The sequence below is a fragment of the Hippocampus bargibanti genome, linkage group LG11 (genome assembly GCF_051943395.1).
Source record: "Hippocampus bargibanti isolate YZ-2025 linkage group LG11, ASM5194339v1, whole genome shotgun sequence".
NCBI classification, from domain to species: domain Eukaryota; kingdom Metazoa; phylum Chordata; class Actinopteri; order Syngnathiformes; family Syngnathidae; genus Hippocampus; species Hippocampus bargibanti.
The window spans coordinates 2,463,009-2,483,900 of NC_142744.1; the positions used below are offsets into that span (position 1 = coordinate 2,463,009).

A 20,892-nucleotide genomic window follows, 5' to 3' on the forward strand; every position below is an offset into this window, starting at 1 on the left:
TGTTATTATTATTAGCTATCTATCAGCTAACTTGCTAGCTTTCTATCCGTTTGAGTTACTTCAGTGAAATGGGGGCAGACTCAAACCTGTCCCCATTTCAATCTCAGATAACTCCAGACCCATATAATTTCGGAATTACCTCATTTTTTTTCTGATGAAAGAAGAGAATCTAAGTTTTCCTAAAACTCAATATTCTGTGGATTCCTGGAATTTGTGTGACAATGACAAAAACCCTGGCACAGGAGTGGACCCATTTTTCCACATCGTATGGCAGTGAATAAGTTCACTGTTGTGATTTTTTTCTGTCATTGATTGCTAGAAACAGAAAGTACATGTTAACTTATTGACTACTAGTGGTTGACCTTTTTTTCTAAGCTAACCATCGGCGTGTAAAAAGAATGTTTAATTTGGGAATGCTTGGGTTCAACAATGTGCCTGCCAAGATACGGTATCACCAGGGTTACAGATAACGACCCCAAACAAAAACAGGAATTATTTTGGAGCCAACAGGAATCAAGAGTCCTTGAAACTCCCAAGTTTGCTGCTTCCTGGCGCGTCGCTAACTTTGATTTTTTTTTTTTTGTAGCCGATTATTAATGGAATGAGGCGCATAATTTAAAAATTCAGAGAAGGATGTGATTGCCCGTTGTCTTACACATCCATTTAATCCATGGCTATTTAGCTAGGTACCTAGCTGGCTACCTAGCTAGCTATCTACTTGCTATCTATTTGCTGTCTATTAGTTGGCTATCTGGCTATCAAGCTAGCTATTTATTAGCTAGGTAGCTAACTACAGGTAACATCCGATTTACGACCGAGTTCCGTTCCGACCAAACGGTCATAAGTCGAAATGGTCGTAAGTTGAAATCCATTCAAAATGTTGAATAGAGACTCGGAGGCTAAACGACTCACAAACGCCCCCTTTTAAAATGTGAAAAATAGGGTCTGGAGGTTGTGGGAGATGAAAAAAAGAGCAACCATATTTACTTTTGCAACGGCTGAAATCAAACACTTCTAGGGGGCGTGCAGACCGTCTTGGTTTCTCCACTTTAAACCCTCCTGACAACACACGTCAGCACACCTAGAAAGAGAAAAATTCCATGCAAGCGGGAAGCTTCAGGTCAAAGGTCAAAGATTTAGGTCATCATTGTCACAATATCACAACAAACCATTAGTGCCTTTTTCAATATGGCTTCCATATCTTTATGATCCAATTTTTTTTTTAAAACATGTTCAGTCACACAGGAACAGAAATGTGTTTATTTACCAGAGCTCCGATAATTGTGGGCTTTATCCGTCATGTGATGAAGTAGACTAAAGCTGCTTAACTCATTCCCTGCCAGACCATGTGGAAAAATGTGTCCACTTCTGTGCCAGGGTTTTTGTCATTGTCACTCAAATGCCATGACCCACAGAATATCGAGTTTTAGGAATACATAAACATTCAATGCAGCGTTAGAAATCTTCTTTCATCAGAAAAAAAAGAGTTCATTCCTAAGTTGTAATAATAATAATGATAATAATAATGATGATGATAATAATATAATAATATATATTATATAGATTCTTATTATAGATATATACTATTTATATAATATATAATAATCAAATAATAGAATAATATCATAATCTAATAATATAATATAATATAATATAATATAATAATAATAATAAAAATAATAATGATCATAATGATAATAATATAATAATATATTATTATATATATAATAATACAATAATAGATTAATAGAATATCATAATATAATATAATATAATATGATGATAATAATATAATAATATATATTATATATATTCTTATTATAGATATATACTATTTATATAATATATAATAATCAAATAATAGAATAATATCATAATCTAATAATATAATATAATATATAATATAATATAATATAATATAATAATAATAAAAATAATAATGATGATAATGATAATAATATAATAATATATTATTATATATATAATATATAATAATACAATAATAGATTAATAGAATATTATAATATAGTATAATATATATAATATAATATAATATAATATAATATATAATAATATATAATAATAATGATGATAATAATTATAATATAATAATATATATTATTATATATATAATATATAATAATACAATAATAGATTAATAGAATATCATAATCTAATAATATAATATATAATATAATCTAATAAAAAATAATAATAATACATTACATTTTTATGTCACATCCTACATGCCATTTTGGTGTCAAATAAACTACTATACTATTGTGCATTTAGTGACCTCGTGACGACACTTTGTTAAACTAAAACCAAATCGAAGGCTGCACTTGCAAATCAAACATCAAAAGCATGACGTGTAACATGAGCGAGCCGTGTAAAGAATGAGGGGGGGGGGGGGGGCTAGTGGATGTGGGTCGGTGTATTTCGGGTCTTCCCACATCCTTGATTTCAAGTTGTCATGAGAATCAAGTCCTGTTTGACGAACGACAGCCAAACAAACTGCCACCGTGTCAGCTGTGTGTGTAGTCATAACAAACTATTGCGTGCACACCCTTTGGATGACAAGGTCTGAATGGTTGCCTTGGCGATGCCTTCCCCCACTCCCTCAAGGCCTCCCCCAGCTTATATTGTGTGTAGTTTTAGGGCTTATTTAGTTCAATTGTGTTTTGTGGGGACCTGGGAACGGATTGTTTGCATCTTGATGGTTTCTGATGGGAGGTTGATGTTTGGAATACACACTTTCCCCCCTTGCACGCACTTTCTGGGAGCCAATTGGGTTCATAAGCCAAGGTATCACTACTTCCGGGTTGAGTGGCGTGTGTGGCTGCCGCTGCTCACCCACAGAAAAACTTATCCTCTGACTATAAAGTGACCTTGAGAGTTTTGAAAGGCGCTTAGAAATGAAATGTATTATTATTATTATTATTATTATTATTATTTATTATTATTATTATTACCGGATAGTTTTTTTTTGGGGGGGTGAGCTGCGGCAGCCACACGCGCCAGCGTTCACTCAACCAGGAAGTAACTCAAATAGATAGAAAGCTATCTAGCTAGCCAATAGATAGCTAATTTAGATAGCAGAGAAAAACTGATCCTGTGACTTTAAAGTGACCTTTAGAGTTTTGAAAGGCGCTTATAAATCAAATGTATTCTTATTCTTATTATTTTATTTTTTAATTGCTTGCCACCACTGTTGTGTGTATTGTCGTACATCAGTGTTGGCATGTGCGTATCTCCGCAATCTCTAATGCACTCTTATAACTTGGTCTTCATCTTGAAAACGGCTGATGGCCTTGCGAAGTGATGAAAATATGAATTAAACTGAGTTAACCGAGTGTGAGAAATCAAAATATGGATTTGCGTTTGTGGAGGAACCTGCCAAACAATAGCGTCAAATGCCCAACGGACAAACAAAGTGTCGCCATGTCAATCAGGCAAAGTGGATTTTTTTTTGTTGTCGCGGGTCACAATGTAGTTCCGGTTTCCTCTCAGGGGGGCGCTGTTATAAATTTGGGGAAGCCATTAGAATGGTTCATCTCCTCCATTAATTAATTTACATATTTTTTCCCGCTGAAAAAATATATCTCTGATAGAGAGAGATACAGTACTGGGGGATATAGAAGAAAGAGAGAGATAGACATAGAGAGACAGGTAGAGAGACAGACAGAGACAAGTCACGCCAACTCGTCTCCTGTAAGTGATGTCATCAGGTAGTTTTTGAGTGCCGAGTTGAGTTGCTGGTTGATGACGTCACCCCAGTTCACAACATGAATACATACATATAAAATCATCAAATCAGCGTAGTTTCAGCATTTTTTTTTTTCAAGAATTGTCCCTTTTTTATTTTTATTTGGTGAAATATCCCCCCTCCACATTTTTAGTTTTTGTTAATTCCGTTAGTTCTCGTTTACTAAAATAACCTTGCAGGAGAGGATGATGCTCACCAAACAAAATGTTTACCGCTAGTAGAGTAGAGAGAGAGACAGATAGGGAGAGAGAGACAGGTAGAGAGAGATATTTTAATAAGCCATTCGAGCTAAAACCACTCCAACCCGTCACCTGTAAGTGACGTCATCAGGTACTTTTTGGGGGCCGAGTTGGGGTGCTGGTTGATGACGTCACCCCAGTTCAAAACATAAATAAATACAAATAAAATCATCAAATAAATGTACTTTCAGCTATTTTTTTTTGTCATTTTCCCTTTTTATTGTAGTTGGTTAACTATTTCGCCCCATTTTTAGTTTTTGTTAATAAAGTGTAAAGTTCTCGTTTACTAAAATAACCTTGCCGGCGAGCTTGATGCTCATCAAACAAAATGTTTATCACTTTGGGGCTTTTTTTTTTAACCCAAAACACGAGTTACAAGGTTATCATGGGAAGCGGAGTGGGTACGAAAGGGCAAATAAAAAAAAGCGACCTCGACGCGAGCATCCAGGGGCAGCTGACTTGCAGACGGTAGCACCATGTGAGCCTCTCCCCAGATGAAGGGACGTATTTATTGGAGGAGGAGAACGAAAGGGGCGAGATTGGGAAAAGAAACAAGAAGAGGAAGAGAAGGAGGAGGTGGTGGTTGTGGTAACTCCTCATTTACCCGGACGCCTCATGTGACCAACGGTGACAGTCTTCCCGCTACCCCTGTGTGGAGAACGAGCTTTCTTCTCCTTAACCATCCCTTCGATCAAACGTTGATGTCTTGATGTATGAACGCTCGAACGGTGGAAGCAAGCACCTTTCCTCTTCTTATGCTGTCCGGAGCCCTCGGGTTACTTTCTCGGGTTTCACCGTCATGGCCTGGAGGAGAGCAGCAAGAACACGCTTCTTTTACCACCCCATCCATTACAGCAATTAGGATTGGGGTTGAAGCAAGAAGAGACTCTGGGAGAATATAAGGTACTGTTTTTTTTTCTTTATTTCATTTTTTTCCCTTGATAAACTCCAACCGTGCCTCATTTCTACGCGAGACTAAAGGGGCAATTCTGCTTATATTGGGGGTGGGGGGCTCCTCTTTCCAACGTGTACTCTTAAAATACCTCTTGTCGTTTATTTCTCCCAAATTCCTCACATTATTTCGCTTCTTATTTGTACCTTGACGTCAACGAGCGAAATGTTCAAGCCACATTTAGCCGACCATCGGCGTGATGTTACCGCAGGCCTGGCGACTTCAACACGGGAGGCTAAATGTCTCCCCCTCCGTTAGCATAGCCAAGCTAATGTTTGAACATTTTGGCTGGTGAAAAGCGCTGCATGGCACCTCCACCACCGGCAAAAACAAACGACAACACACAATTTTATAACTTGTCTTTTTAGGTCGTTTATTAGGAAGCGTGGAATGACGCCAATGTATTATTTTCCGGTCGCCGATTTATGTATGTACGCAACCTGGCTGACGTGGTACCGCAAAGTTCCGTTATGTTTGTTTAAGCTAGCAGCTTTGGCTTTTCTGAAACATTTGGAAACTTAAATTGGATTTTGATTGACGGTGATAGGCAGAATATCCTAAAAAAAGTAATTGTAAAGTTGTTGCAAATTTATAATAATATGGCGAAAGAAAAAAAAAAGTAACAAGTGTGAAACCGGGCTGATACTTTCCTGTATTTATTTAGTTTCCGTAATTATATACTTTAACCATATGAAATCATTTAAAATCACTGTCCAGTTTAAGACCAAATTTAATAATAATAATAATAATAATAATACATTTCATTTTAAGTGCCTTTCAGAGCTCTCAAGGACACTTTACATTACAGTCACAGACGAGCATATGGACTATAATAAATAACATACAATCATAAATAGAATTCAATAAATAAAATACAGATACATACTTGGCAATAAAGATGTCTTGTTCATAAAATAAAAAAAAAACTTTTTGTAAGTGTCACATATGGAAATGAAAATGTCCCGTTGTGCTTTTATCATGCAGGTGATGATCTGGATAGTGCCATGTCTGAAGACCATGAAGCCCACACACAAGCTGATGTTTGTCCTCTGCCCCATGTTGGTCCTTGGCTTTATTTACTACTCATCGGGAAAGTTACACCTGAACGTATGGGGTCAAAAACCACGTAAGTCATAAATGTCATCTAACTTATTCATCGTATGAATCTTTGAAACATTCCCTCTTCTGTTTAACTTTTTACCATTTCTGTTAAAAAGTGACCTTGAAAGTTTTGAAAGGCGTGTAGAAATTAAATGTATTATTATTAGCTATCTGGTTGACTAGCTAGCTATCTAGATCGCTACATCCATTCAGTATCTAGCTAGCTGGCTATCTAGCTAGGTATCTGTTGGCTAATGATTGGCTAGCTAGCTGGCTATCTATCTATTTGAGTTACTTCCGGGTTGAGTGAACGCTGGCGCGTGTGGCCGCCGCTGCTCACCCACAGAAAAAAATGATCCTGTGACTGTAAAGTGACCTTGAGAGTTTTGAAAGGCGTTTACAAATGAAATGTATTATTGTTATTATTATTATCCAAGTGGCTCGCTATCTAGCTAGCTATTCGTTGGCTATCTACTAGCTGGCTAGCTAGCTTTCTGTCTGTATTTAATAGTGACATTCAGTGTATTAGCTAACTATCTAGCCAGCTATATGCTATACAGCTATCGAGGTGGCTTGCTATCTAGCTAGCTATCTGTTGGCTATCTATTAGCTATCTACTAGCTGGCTAGTGAAGGAAATAGATACATTTATTTGGCCATATTAACCATTGCTCAAGATAAATATTAATATAAATCAGATAACCCGAAATAAGATAAATAAAATATTAATAAATAGACAGATTAAACATTGCTCAAGATTAATATTTTAATATTTATCTTGAGCATTGTTTAATGTGGCTAAATAAATGTATCTATTTCCTTCATTAGTTAACTTTCTATCTATTAATTTCCGGGTTGAGTGAATGCTGGCGCGTGTGGCTGCCGCTGCTCACCCACAGAAAAACGTATCCTGTGACTGTAAAGTGACTTTGAGAGTTTTTAAAGGCGCTTAGAAATTAAATGTATTATTATTATTATTATTAGGTGGCAACGCATCAACAAAAAAGATTAATTTGTGAATATTTAGAGCTAATTTTTGCCCGCGTTGGTAGTTTGTTCAGCGGAGAGGTTAGCGCTTTAGGACAGTTAGCGTTGGTGCGACTGGATTTATGGACAGAGGGGAGCTAAGCGCTGAAACTTATTTGGCACAGCCTGTCGGCCATCGGAGTTGAAGCGGATCCGCGGTAAAACGGAATTAATCTGCATTCGTTAGTAGCGAATATGACGTCTTCTCGTTGACTTCCAAGTTTAGCTTGTCGCAGACGTGTGTGACATCTTGCACGCTGCGATGATGATGATGTCTCTGCGCCGTTGATGGGAGGAGACTTTGGATTCTCTCCTCTTTGACTTCCAACAAAATGGCGTTATCAGGTGTTTTTACTGTATTAATTTATTTTTGTGTCTTGTGTTGTCATGTAAATGAACATTGTCTTGAAAGAGATTTTGATTGATAAAGCCGACTCACTTGTTGACGTCGCGTAGACTTATTTAGCATTATCTATTTGCTATCTATTAGCTATCTGCCTCTAACTAGCTAACTAGATAGCCAGGTATTCGATATCCAGCTAGCTAGCTATTTGCTATCTATTAGCTCGCTAACTAGTTTTCTATCTATTTGAATTATTCCAGGTTGAGTGAATGCTGGCGCGTGTGGCTGCCGCTTCTCACCCACAGAAAAAAAACTTACTCTCTGACTGTAAAGTGACGTTGAGAGTTTTGAAAGGCGCTTTTAAACGAAATGGATTATTATTATTATTATTATTACGTATCTTAAAAATGATATTTCTCGTCTACTTCCTGAAACCTCCGTCAGATACCAGCAGAGGGCGCTACAAGATTTCTATTGAACGACCTACTCATATTTTGCTTTAAATGTCGTATTTTTTTTCTTTTCCTCCTCTCCAGTCAGTCGTATTCTTGACATCTTACTGTTTTCAATGTTTCAATAGAACAGGATAATAATTATTATTTATTTAGGTATTTGTTTGAGGATTAATTTGTTGTGCGCTTGATGGAAGTGGGATGTTGCATCATTTCTTTTTTTACATCTGGCGGCGGTGGCCTATGTGGAAATCCATCTGATCTGTAATCCATACATTTTCAAGTTAATGCTGACCTCTGACCTGTTGGCAATGATTAAGATACGTCTGTGTAAGCTCTCAGTCGTACAGGAGTGGTCCATCCATGAAATCTTCTCATCAATGATTAAGATGTACGCAACCGGCTGCTTTATGCAGATTCAGCCAGATGGTCGGCGCAGCTATGGGGGGGGGGGGGGGTTTATTTTCCTTGTCAAGTACATTGATACCTTGGCTTACGAACTGAATCGGTTCCCAGACAGAGTGTGTAAGGCAAAAAGTGTGTATCCCAAAAATTAATTTCCCCTAGGAAACCATTAAAATGAGAATAATCCGTTCCCAGGTCCTCATAAAACAATTTTCTACTTTCTAATTTTCTAAGCCTTAAAGGACAACCGACGTCACTTTTTTGTTTCTTAACTGCATCAGAAAAACGTTTTATAGCATCTAAAATACCCAAAACACGCAGTATGATATTTTTATTCAAATGCAAAACACCAATAAAAATGACTTAAAGTGTCCAAAAGCTGCAAAAAATTGAGCTGCGAATTGGGCAGTTTCAGAAGGTCCCGCCCCCTTTTTCGTGACGTCACGCCAAGACGTCTTGCATTGCTGAAAAATCAAAACAATGGCTTCAGATTCGGAGAAGATGCTTTCTTGTTACTCATCCAGTTATGAATATGATTCAAATAGTTCTGAAGAGGAAAGCATAAATGTTTGTAATCAATTAAAGAATTTATTCCATGCCATTTTGAGGCAACATTGGGGAGCGAGCTCCTGTGGCCACCTCCGTTTCCACAGGCTGATAAATTCCTTATATGGAGCTTGGATACCCTCTTCTGGCGGCTTTTGGGTGCAACACAAGGTTTTCAGACCAAACAATACAGCAAAATACATTGACTGCTACAATGTGTCTTTTTTTTCTGTCAGGGGTGTTCCTTTAGTGACGTCACGTACGGACTCGTCACCAACTCAAAAACAAGACTTCCTGAATATTCAGCGTGAGTCTTAAAACGTAAAATATAGCTATATGCGGTGGAATCTTTGTAAAATACGCCCAGTAAAAGTCATTTGAAGCCATTTTACAAATTATGGACACAACTTGTCCGGAGACGTCGGTTGTCCTTTAAAACTACAGAAAAGAAACGTTATTTTATGTAAAATAAATGTGCTTTGGTATTAAAGAAATAAACTGTACTGTATCATAAAGTTGTTTTATTTACCTTTGTGATGGTCGACCTACTGCAGGGGTGTCAAAGTCATTTTTTGCCGCGGGCCACATTGTAGTTATGGTTTCCTCTCGAGGGCCGTTATGAATTTGGGGAAGCCATTAGAATGTTTAAATCCCTTCAAATATTACATATAGAGCACACAGCAAATTAATGAATAACTCCTTTTCAAATCTGAACTCAAGAATAATGACTTTTATTGTGGTTGACATCCAAAAAATATGAAATTTTGGCTCAGATTTTAGCAATCATCATGGAATTTAACAAGTTTGATTTGCTTTCGCGGGCCGAAAAAAATGATGTGGCGGGCCGGATTTGGCCCACGGGCCTTGACTTTGACACCCGTGACTTACTGTCTGCTGACAGTAGTTGCGAGGCCTGTTGTGGCTGAATATGACTTCACATATAAGGCGCACCGGCGTATAAGGCACAGGGTCATCTTTGCAAGAAAATAATAATTTTGGGTGTGCCTTATACACTGGAAAATACGGTATACAGAAAAAAGGCTGTGAGTTATCCTTTTTATTTTTTTGCACCCTATAACCCCAGACAGCTCTCACGCGGACGTGCAAATTAGCTGCCAATTCTATTTCACAGGATGTCCCCTTCTGCGTCTTTCTGTGACTTTTCCAGTCTTTCTTTGTCTTTATCGCAACTCGTTGCCGATGACACTTGTTAACACCCCCCTGAGCTTAGTGGCCACTTCCTCCCTCCTTCTGTAGAATCATCCGCTTTTGTGGCCTGGCAATGACTAAGTGCTGTTGCTCAATTGTTAAAAGTGTCAATGGATTCTGTTTTTTTGTTGTTGTTTTTTTTTGTGGTCAAACACCCATTTGGTACATTTTTGCAGTTCGGGTCCTTTTTTAATATGGCTGAAATGTATCGAAAAGTTTAACAGTTGGAATTATGCATGCGTTGCTTTTCTTTGGGTTCCTTTTGATGGATTAAAGGACAACCGACGGCAATTTGTGTCCATAATGTGTAAAATCACTTCAAATGACTTCTACTGAGCGTATTTTACAAAGATTCCACTGTATATATCTACTGTATATTTTACGTTTTAAGACTCGTGCTCAATATTCAGGAAGTCTTGTTTTCGAGTTGATGACGATCCCCTATATGACGTCACGGAGGGAACGCCCCCCTGACTGAAAAAGTGACACACAATGCATTTTGGGTACTTTTGTTTGGTCTGAAAACTAAATTTGAAGGAAAAAACATAAATAACGCGATGATGAATCATTGTGTGTTGTACCAAGACTACTATGTGATACGAGTTGACACAAATTCCCAACAGACAAATCAGCCCATTTCCAACGGAGCTTGGGCGCCATCTTGTGCATTTTCTGGGATGCTACATTGGAGTCCAGACGCCTCAAAATGATACAGAACGACTTCTTTAATCGATTGCAAACATGTATGCTTTCCTCTTCAGAACTATTTGAATCATATTCATAACTAGATGAGTAACAAGAAAGCATCTTCTCTGAATCTGAAGCCATTGTTTTGATTCTAGAGCAAGTCAAGACGTCTTGGCGTGATGTCACGAACAAGGGGGCGGGACCTACTGAAACTCGCCATTTCCGGGCTCATTTTGAAGTCGTTTTGGGACACTTTAAGTCATTTTTATTGGTGTTTTGCATTTGTCTAAAAATATCCGCCTGTGTGTTTTGGGTATTTTAGATGCTATAAAACGTTTTTCTGATGTCAGTTAGGAAACAAAAAATGGTGTCGGTTGTCCTTTAAAATTTAGATGCACTCGATGTGAGTGCAAAGTCACCACTTGTATTGTTTTTTTTTGTCTTCCCCGCCAGGTTCACTTGGATCGTCAGTGATTTTTATTTTTTTTTTTTTTTTTATCTTAATCCCCTTTTATGTTTTCAGAAATTGTTGCTGACGTGCAAGCCGTAGTCCTCACTAACAACAATGAAGTGAATCCAATTGCAGGTAGCGGGCCGGCCATTTTGAAAGTTGGGTGACGATCTTTTCCCCTGATGGGCTGTTCGGTGGTCGTCCTAATGGTGGTGGTGGTGTTGGTTTGGTTTTTCATGGAATCAAAATGGCCCCCGAATTGAAACAACTCTACTTGTTTCCATTTTCTTCACGCTTCTCATGTGGTTGTGTTCGTTCGAGAGCTGCCATAAATGCTTATTTTAATTGTCGGATTTTATCGTCAACCCCCTAAAATAATTGCCAATGTGTTTTTTTCCTCTCAACCCCCCCCCCCCCCCCCCCCAAAATAACCATATTCTGATAACATGTATTAATAATTTGATTTCATTTGATTCAATTAATGAACTGTTAAACTACCAATAGAGCCAATGCTGCAGACATTTTTAAATTTAGCAAATTGCTGCAAGCAACGTCTCTACATTTCATTTTTATTACATTTCCAGCTAAATTTTTATAAAATTTCCAGCATTCATTAACTCATTCACTGCCACTGGGGTGCCGATAAAGCGCTGGTCAGACCTCTGGTGATGTTTTTTTTCCCTTCCACAAGGGGGCATCATTTGCCTTTTGTCCATGTTAGTGCTTTGTTACAGCTTCAGCTGTTGTTAAAGCGCTATATAAATCAATTTCTGTATTGTATTTTGTAAAGCCAAACCCCATTTCATGTTCAGATAACTCCAGACCCATATAACGTAGGAATTAACTTTGTTTTTGCATGGGGTGCCGATAAAGCGCTGGTTGGACCTCTGGTAATGTTTTTTTCCCTTCCACGAAGGGTCAGCATTTGCTTTTTGTACAGCTTCCCCCATTTCAAGATCAGATAACTCCAGACCCATATAACTTAGTAATTAACTTTTTTTCTGATCAAAGAAGAGAGTACAGTGAGACCTCAATTTACGAACTTAATTGGTTCCCAGACAGAGTGTGTAAGGCGAAAAGTGTGTATCTCAAAAAACACTTTCCCATAGGAAACCATTAAAATAGGAATAATCCGTTCCCGAGTTTCCATAAAATATACTTTTTAACCAAATAAGCCTTAAAACTACACACACCATACCTTATTCTATGTATAACAAATGTGCTATTGTATTGCAATTAAAGAAATATACTGCATTGTATCATAAAGTCACTTTATTTGCACTTGTGATGGTCATTTATGGCTTGATGGAATGGCGTTGGAGGTCGAAGGTCAAAGGAAATTGCTGTTTGGAAAGAGAGGCGCATTACATGAGGACTGTAATTAAAGAAATAAACTGTGCTGTAAAATAGTTTTATTTACCTTTTTGATGGTCGTTGATGGCTTCTGGAAGGAGAGTTACCTTCCATAAGGACTGTTGGTGCTATTCGGTCGTGTACTTCCGCCGAATATCACTCCGCCAGCCGTGGTGGGTGTGTATTATGAAAATAGTGTTTATTATAAGGTTTAATTTTCAGAAATTTGACGTTTGTAAGACGAAAACTTTGTAAGTTAAGGTGTTTGTAAGTTGAGGTCTCACTGTATAAGGTTTCCTACACTGAATTAAATGTTAATGTAGTCCTAAAACTCAATATTATGTGGGTTCTGCAATTTGAGTGACAATGACAAAAACCCTGGCACTGGAGTAGACATATTTTTGCACATACACACACGACGACTAAAATTAAACATCAGTCATGATTAATCGAGTAATTTTGGCAGCCCTCGTTCGTTTGCATTTTCATGAGTTGCTCAACACAAAAGCTGCAATCATATCCAAAAGTACAGTGAGTGTGCTTATGGATTGAAGGCAGTTTCCATTTCTGCTGATTTAGCATATATCTATAATGGCCTATTTTACAATTCCGACTCTTGGGAATAAATCAACTAATCCATCTTTTTTTTTTTCTTCCTGCACACTTGGTTGGGATCCCTAAGCGTTATTTCAAAATAAAATGCCTCTAACAAATTGATCTGAAACGCTGCAAACTACCCCTTTTGTGTTTCAGAACTGGAAACTGATATCTCCGTGGGACAAATAGTAGGCTCAGGTACCACCAAGTGATTTTTATTTATTTTTTTTTTTTTTGCCCATCCTTCTTCTTCTTCTCCCAAATCCCGAAACTCCCGCCCCCCCCCAAAAAAAAACATTGAAAATAAAGTCATACCTCAGTTTACGAACGCTTTTGCTTACGAACTTTTCACCTTACGAACATTAAATTCACGAGAATATAATCTTAGCATACAAACTACAGTAAAGTCTCGTTATATCGATATTCAAGGGAGTCCGAAAAAATATCGATATAACCGGGACTATCGATATATCCGACCCTGTTTGCATGTAATTTTCTCTGTGCGTGCATAGAAATAGTATCGATATAACCGGGACTATCGATATATCCGATATCGATATAACGAGACTTTACTGTACTTTTCGGGAAACACACGGAGCACCACAATGGCTGGCGGACTAGTTTTCGGCGGAAGAACACCAAACCACAAGGTCCAACAGCGTCACTGTGGCTGGCGGACTAGTTTTCCACACCCACTTTCTTTGAAAGCACTCAGTGCAGACGTGGTTTGTTATCGAGTGGATGTTTTAGCTTTTTTTTTTTTTGACCGATAAAGACCCCGCCACAGGCTAGTGTTAAGCCGAAGAGGACACTAAAGACGTTTGTGTGATTTAGCGTCCCAGTACCAGAATGCTAAGTCGACCATTGCTACGTGTAGCTAAGGATGTTTCTGTGTTGTCTCAGCAACATTCTCAGACAATAGAAGTGGTTGAAAAACTTCTGTTGATTTGTATTAACGAAAAGCATCTAGCATGGGACATTGTAAGTGAGGGTATCGCCGAGAAAGCACGGCAACTTCATTAAGATATCATTAAGAGGCAACTACATAAAAGACCATCACTAAGGTAAATAAAATGACTTTATTATCCAGTACTGTTTATTTCTTTCATTACAATACAATAGCACATTTATTATACATAAAATAAGGTCTATTTTGTGTAGTTTTAATGCTTATTTAGTAGAACATTCTGTTTTATGGGCACCTGGGAATGGATTATTCTCATTTTTAATGGTTTCTTATGGGAAATAAATGTTTGGCAGATGAACTTTTCGCCTTACACACACTTTCTGGGAACCAGTTAAATTCGTAAACTGAGGTATCACTGTACTTCCTTGAAAAAGTCAGCTGAATTGATTATCCACCAACACATATGCCACACCCAAAACATTTTTAACTCAACCCACATGATAAGATTATTTTTTCGAGATTTTATGAGATTAGAAATTTAATCCACCCAGTAAAATGTACCTTGTGTGCCGTTCCTGTGACTTCCCGTTCCCCAAGAGTTGCATTGTAATGAAATGCTGCCCCCTGGTGGCTCGGTGATGAACCTGTAAAAAAATTCAGTCTAGATGAGGAACTCGATACAATTATCAGATAGAAAGCACCTCCAAGAGATCATTCCTCAAGATGGTGAAAGAAGAAGGTTACGTTCCTCATCAAGTTTTTAATGCTGATGAAACCGGCCACTCAATTCCATCAAGCCATCAACGAACATCACAAAGGTAAATAAAATGACTTTATTATACTGTATTTCTTTAATTTTAATACCGTAGCACATTTATTTTACATAAAATAAGGTATATTTTGTGTAGTTTTAATGCTTAGAAAATTAGAAAGTCGAAAAGTATGTTTTATCGAGACCTGGGAACGGATTATTCTCATTTTAATGGTTTCCTATGGGAAATTAATTTTTTGGGATACACACTTTTCGCCTTAAACACTGTCTGGGAACCAATTAAGTTCGTAAGGCAAGGTATCACTGTATGTATTGTACACACGCTCAATTAATTGATTTGTTTTGAATAAATTTCAATATTTTCAACATTTAGAAACAATATTGACAATTTAAATGTGTGATTGTATAAAGTCCTGCAGTTGGGGATCACAGAAATCACTTTGAAATGTAATAATTTGCTTCAAATCAGGTTCATTTTGAAAATGAAATGGATTTCAGTATTGAATTTTTTCTCTGGGGCACCCTTGATATTTATGGTACTTCTTTTTTTCCTGTATTTTTTTCATGTCTTCAAAACAGCTTTGCTTTCAAAACATAACAGGCACCTATTGGCCGCCATTTTGGGTTGTCTATAGGTGATCGCTAACACTCTTTCATCTATTTTCCTCCTTTTATTTTTTTAGACTCAACAGATTGTTTTTGCTGGCTTCTCCCTAACCTTGCTTGTTTGTCTTAAATCCCTTTTAATTCCATTTCCGTCCCGTTGCTGGTCGGCAACGCGTACCCCAATGTGTCAATCTGTCACTTCATATGAATAAAATATAATTTTCCATCTTTCTCTTGCAGTGTATGACAAGCAGGGCTTTTTGCTGCAGTTAGACACAAAATTGTAAGTATATATCTTTTTTATTTACTCGGCATGACTCCGACTTGATCTTGGTTACACTCCCTGGTGCTTTCTACTATCTTTGTGACTGCTTTATTTTTCCCGTATATGATAGCTGTCCATGTTAAGCGCTTTGTTCCAGTTTCAGCTGTTGTTAAAGGACAACTGACACATTTTTTTTTTTGTTTCCTAACTGACATCAGAAAAATGTTTTATAGCATCTAAAATACCCAAAACACGCAGGCTGATAGTTTTAGTCAAATGCAAAAACGCCAATAAAAATGACTTAAATTGTCCCAAAACTACTTCAAAATAACCTCGGAAGTGGCGAGTTTCAGAAGGTCCCGCCCCCTTGTTCGTGACGTCACGCCAAGACGTCTTGCCTTGCTCTCGAATCAAAACAATGGCTTCAGATTCGGAGAAGATGCTTTCTTGTTACTCATCCAGTTATGAATATGATTCAAATAGTTCTGAAGAGGAAAGCATACATGTTTGCAATCAATTAAAGAAGTCCTTCCGTATCAATTCGAGTCATCAGGACTCCAATGTAACGTCCCAGAAAATACACAAGATGGCGCCCAAGCTCCGTTGGAAATGGGCTGATTTGTCTGCTGGGAATTTATGTCAACTAGTATCATATAGTAGTCTTGGTGCAACACACCACGATTCACCATCGCGTTATTTATGTGTTTTCCTTCTAATTTTGCCATCAACACGGATTAACACGAAATTTTCAGACCAAACAACTTACCCAAAATGCATTGTGTGTCGCTTTCTCGGTCAGGGGCGTTCCTTCAGTGATGTCACGTACGGACTCGTCACCAATTCGAAAACAAGACTTCCTGAATATTCAGCGCGAGTCTTAAAACGTAAAATATAGCTCTATGCGGTGGAATCTTTGTAAAATACGCTTAGTAGAAGTCACTTGAAGTGATTTTACAAATTATGGACACAACTTGGCCGGAGGTGTCGGTTGTCCTTTAAAGCGCTATATAAATCAATATGTATTGTATTGTATTGTATTGAGTGTCCAAGTTGTAATCATGCGGGTATGTTGTGTCAAGCAACTCCAATTGAAAATGACGCTAAGTTATCTGACTCGATAGTCAATGTTACCCGATATATATATATAGATATTATATATATATATATATATATTATATATATATATATATATATATATATATATATGTTACCTTTTTCGCAAAGTCGCATTTATGATTCCTCTGTTAATCGTGTGCTATTAATTTTAGCAGCGCCGTCGTGATTATTTGCATAAGGCTTCTTCTCTGCTTTGTCTTGCCGAGCGCGCGCTGTTTGACACCTTGACCCGTTGGAATTTTTTCAACTTCCTACGGATCGCTCAAGTGGATTGTTTGACACGTTTTGGTTTTGAAATATGTCGCCGTCATTAATAATCATCGATCAACGGAGGACTGATGAACCTGCGCTTCCGCTCTTTTCATTTCCAGGCCACCGGAGTTGGCGTACAAGTATGGCAATCTCAGTGAAGGCGTGTGCAAGCCGGGCTACGCAGGCGCTAAAATGACAAGCATCTATCCAAAGTGAGAGATTGCCCCTTTTTTTCACATTCAACACAAAAGTTGTCTTTTATACAAATCAAATAATAATGCATTTCATTTATACGCGCCTTACAAAACTCTCAAGGTCACTTTACAGTCACAGGATAAGTTTTTTTTCTGTGGGTGAGTAGCGGCAGCCACACGCGCCAGCGTTCACTCAACGCGGAAGTAACTCAAATAGATGGAAAGTTAGCTCGCTAATAGATAGCTAGATATATAGCTATACAGCTATATAACTAACAGGAAGTAGCTCAAATTGATAGAAAGCTAGCTAGCTCATAGATAGCTAAGAGATAGCTAGCTAGGCAGCTAGCTATCTAAATGCGTAGATCACAGCTAGCTATTCACTCAACCCGGAAGTAACTCAAATAGATGGAAAGTTAGATAGCTAGATAGATAGCTATATAACTAACAGGAAGTAGCTCAAATTGATAGAAAGCTAGCTAGCTCATAGATAGCTAAGAGATAGCTAGCTAGGCAGCTAGCTATCTAAATGCGCAGATCACAGCTAGCTATTCACTCAACCCGGAAGTAACTCAAATAGATGGAAAGTTAACTAGCTAATAGATTGTTATACAGCTATATGACAGGAAGTAGCTCAAATTGCTAGAAAGCTAGCTCGCTAATGGATAGCTAAGGGATAGCTAGCTATCTCAATGCGCAGATCACATCTAGCTATTCACTCAACCCGGAAGTAACTCAAATAGATGGAAAGTCTTTATAGATAGCTATATAACTAACAGGAAGTACCTCAAATTGATAGAAAGCTAGCTAGCTAAGAGATAGCTAGCTATGTCTTAGCTATCTATTAGCTAGCTAGATAGCTAGCTATCTCTTAGCTACTATCTCTTAGCTATCTATTAGCTAAGATATATATATATCTATTAGCTAGCTAGCTCAAATTGATAGAAAGCTAGCTAGCTGGATTAGATAGCTAGCTTTCTATCAATAGAAATCAATGATAGAAAGCTAGCTAGCGACTAGCTAGCTAGCTTTCTATAAATTTGAGCTAGCAAGCCATCTCTTAGTTACCTAATAGCTAGCTATCTATCAATTTCAGCTACTTCCTGTTAGTTATATCTAGCTATCTAGCTTGCTATCTAAATGTGCAGATCATAGCTAGCTATCGAAATGCGCAGATCACTAGCAATGTGTAAGAAGTTTGATTAAAATGTCGAGATGGCTTGTAAGTTAACTCATTCACTGTTAGATGATTTATTTTGAAAGGCGCTTCGAAATTAAATGTATTATTATTATTATTATTATTTCAAACAATTGTATTTTCGGGGGGGGGGCAATCGTGTCATGAACAAAATGTTTCAATGGACAACTAATAGTCCACTGGATGTGAATGTACATATGTTAGTCATACATTGGTGTCAAAAAGATGGCATTTATTAGCCTAGCGCCAAGAATTCAAGTGGGACAATAAAGATCAAACTTGCATGGGGCATCGTCAAGTTCTCATCAAAGGAAGCGATGACATCAGCTTTGGAAGTTTCTCTCGGGACTGTGTGGTGAGGGTACAACCAACCAAGTCATGGTCCGATGGACAGGAAGTTGGCTGCTGCAGCTCACAGAGAAAGTCTGTGAAGATCCCAAATTTGATAGGCCCAAAGATGGAGGACCTTGTATTCAAATGACAATGACGCTTTTGTGTCCAGGGCAATCGTGAGGGACGACAGTCAAGTTTTGTGGTTGGGAACGAGATGATAGAGCCATGACTGAAATGTAGGGGGTGTACAGGAACGTATAGTGGTTTCTCTGTTTCTATTTCAAAACCCTTCAGGCACTCTTGGCTAATTTTCGGCTGGTTACGTCTATTAGCTAAAAGTAAAAAAAAAAAAGAATAACTCACTGCCATCCCTGAATTTATTCGGGAATTGAAAAGTGTGACATTGAGCGCCATTTCCGAATTTGTTCAAGTAATAGATCGTAATAATTGAGCTGTTAGATTCGAATAATACTAGGATAGACATGCGAAAGAGTTAGACATAAAGAAATCGAAGTGAAGTAGCCAATGTTTTGTATAGTAGTTGGTAGTTTAACATGCCAAGTTCTATAAGTATGTTATCAGTATACAAATGAACGATACACTAATCTAAGTATTATTAAGCTTCATGTCTATGTAGTTGTAAATATAAATATTTGCAATTCTGCTTATAATTTCGTTACATTCTATCATTGATCAAATTATCTAGTTAAGGTATTTACCCAATACTTAGAGTGTTACAAAGAGTACGTGGCGTAGTAGGTTCATTTATAAGCATCATTGCAGAGGTTAATCTCAGATATCTGATATGAGTTACACGCCAGTGAGCATAGATGCATATCTTATGATTGTAAAACGTATGACGTTAACCATTCAAGTGATCCTGTCGTTATTGGGTCATTCGGCTGTAGAGTGAGTGCCCTAGCACAGTCAGTGCATTCGCTTGTAATAAAGGTAGAATAGTACTCTCAAATAACAGTGTCATATTGTCATTTGAGCGCTTCATAAGCTCAATGTGCAATATGTAAGGAGTTCTGTTAGTCTTGAGTGAGCTATACGGAGTCGGTACAAGCGATCTTCTACATCACCTAGAATAGTTCGCTACCTCTGGTCAAACGTCATGCAGTAATAGGAGCTAATGTAGTACGATCTGAAGTATGATATGCCGAAAGGGATACTCGTAAGCAGTACTGCTGAATGATAACAGTCTGTTACCCTTTATTCATTGAATTACACTCAATGAACTAATATATACCTAAAGTATTCGACCTGTGAGTTGGATTGCGTTTCATTATCTTAACCGGAATCGATCTTTACTAGCGTGACTCTTGCGACTAATCGGAATATGAACTGGAGTTCCGTATGCTGCAAACATGCTATGGAAACTGTGTTTTTAACCATAGAAACAGTATGACTGCTGTACGAAGCATAGACTGAAAGCTAAGCATATTACACATCACATGATTGACGTGTTCACTAACGATGGCTAATCACTGTACATACGTATTTTGTATGTAGCTATTGAGTCGGACCTTATACTAACTTAGTTAACTATGAATTCTAGAGTATTGAACTAATTGTGTAAATGCATCAGATGGATATAAGTGGCAACTTCAGGTACGTAGTCCGTTTATTAACAGATGCTATTCTAACACTTATTTACCTAGCTGATTGATAATGTTACAGAAGTGTATACCTAACATGGTAACTGTAGTTTATACAATTTCAAAACTATTCAACATTCATTATACTTTCTTACTTAATCGTATGTAATTCTCGAATATTTAGACATAATATGTTTACTTCATTAATGATTCACTACTATCGTATGCTATCGTCATCTGTGTATATACGTATTACATCATGAAAATCGACATGACTTGCATATGCAAACTTGTAACTTATGGGTTTGATACGTAACAGAAATTCTGCAGCTAATCTAGTGATGCATACAAAGTCTAGTATATTAGCACTGCTATTATTCTTAGCACTTATCATTGCTACTTAACTCAGTTTACTGTTATTACAAGTGCAAATTCTTGAATTGAAATCTGCTTAATCTATTGATCTACTGGTATCACTCAAAACTTATTTATCTGTATCATCTAGTGAATATTAATACGAAT

The 20,892-nt window shown here is 37.5% G+C and overlaps 1 protein-coding gene across 1 annotated transcript in view; it reads left to right on the plus strand.

Annotated features, from left to right (window-relative positions):
* Positions 1–4,460: 4,460 nt before the first annotated feature.
* The window catches only part of st3gal3b (ST3 beta-galactoside alpha-2,3-sialyltransferase 3b), a 45,348-nt gene continuing 28,916 nt past the window's right edge, over positions 4,461–20,892 (plus strand). The window contains 6 exon segments of the mRNA XM_089008847.1: positions 4,461–4,908; positions 5,942–6,083; positions 11,249–11,311; positions 13,283–13,324; positions 15,652–15,694; positions 17,164–17,294. Of these exon segments, the coding sequence (XP_088864973.1) occupies positions 5,945–6,083; positions 11,249–11,311; positions 13,283–13,324; positions 15,652–15,694; positions 17,164–17,294 (418 nt within the window). The 5' untranslated portion in view covers positions 4,461–4,908; positions 5,942–5,944.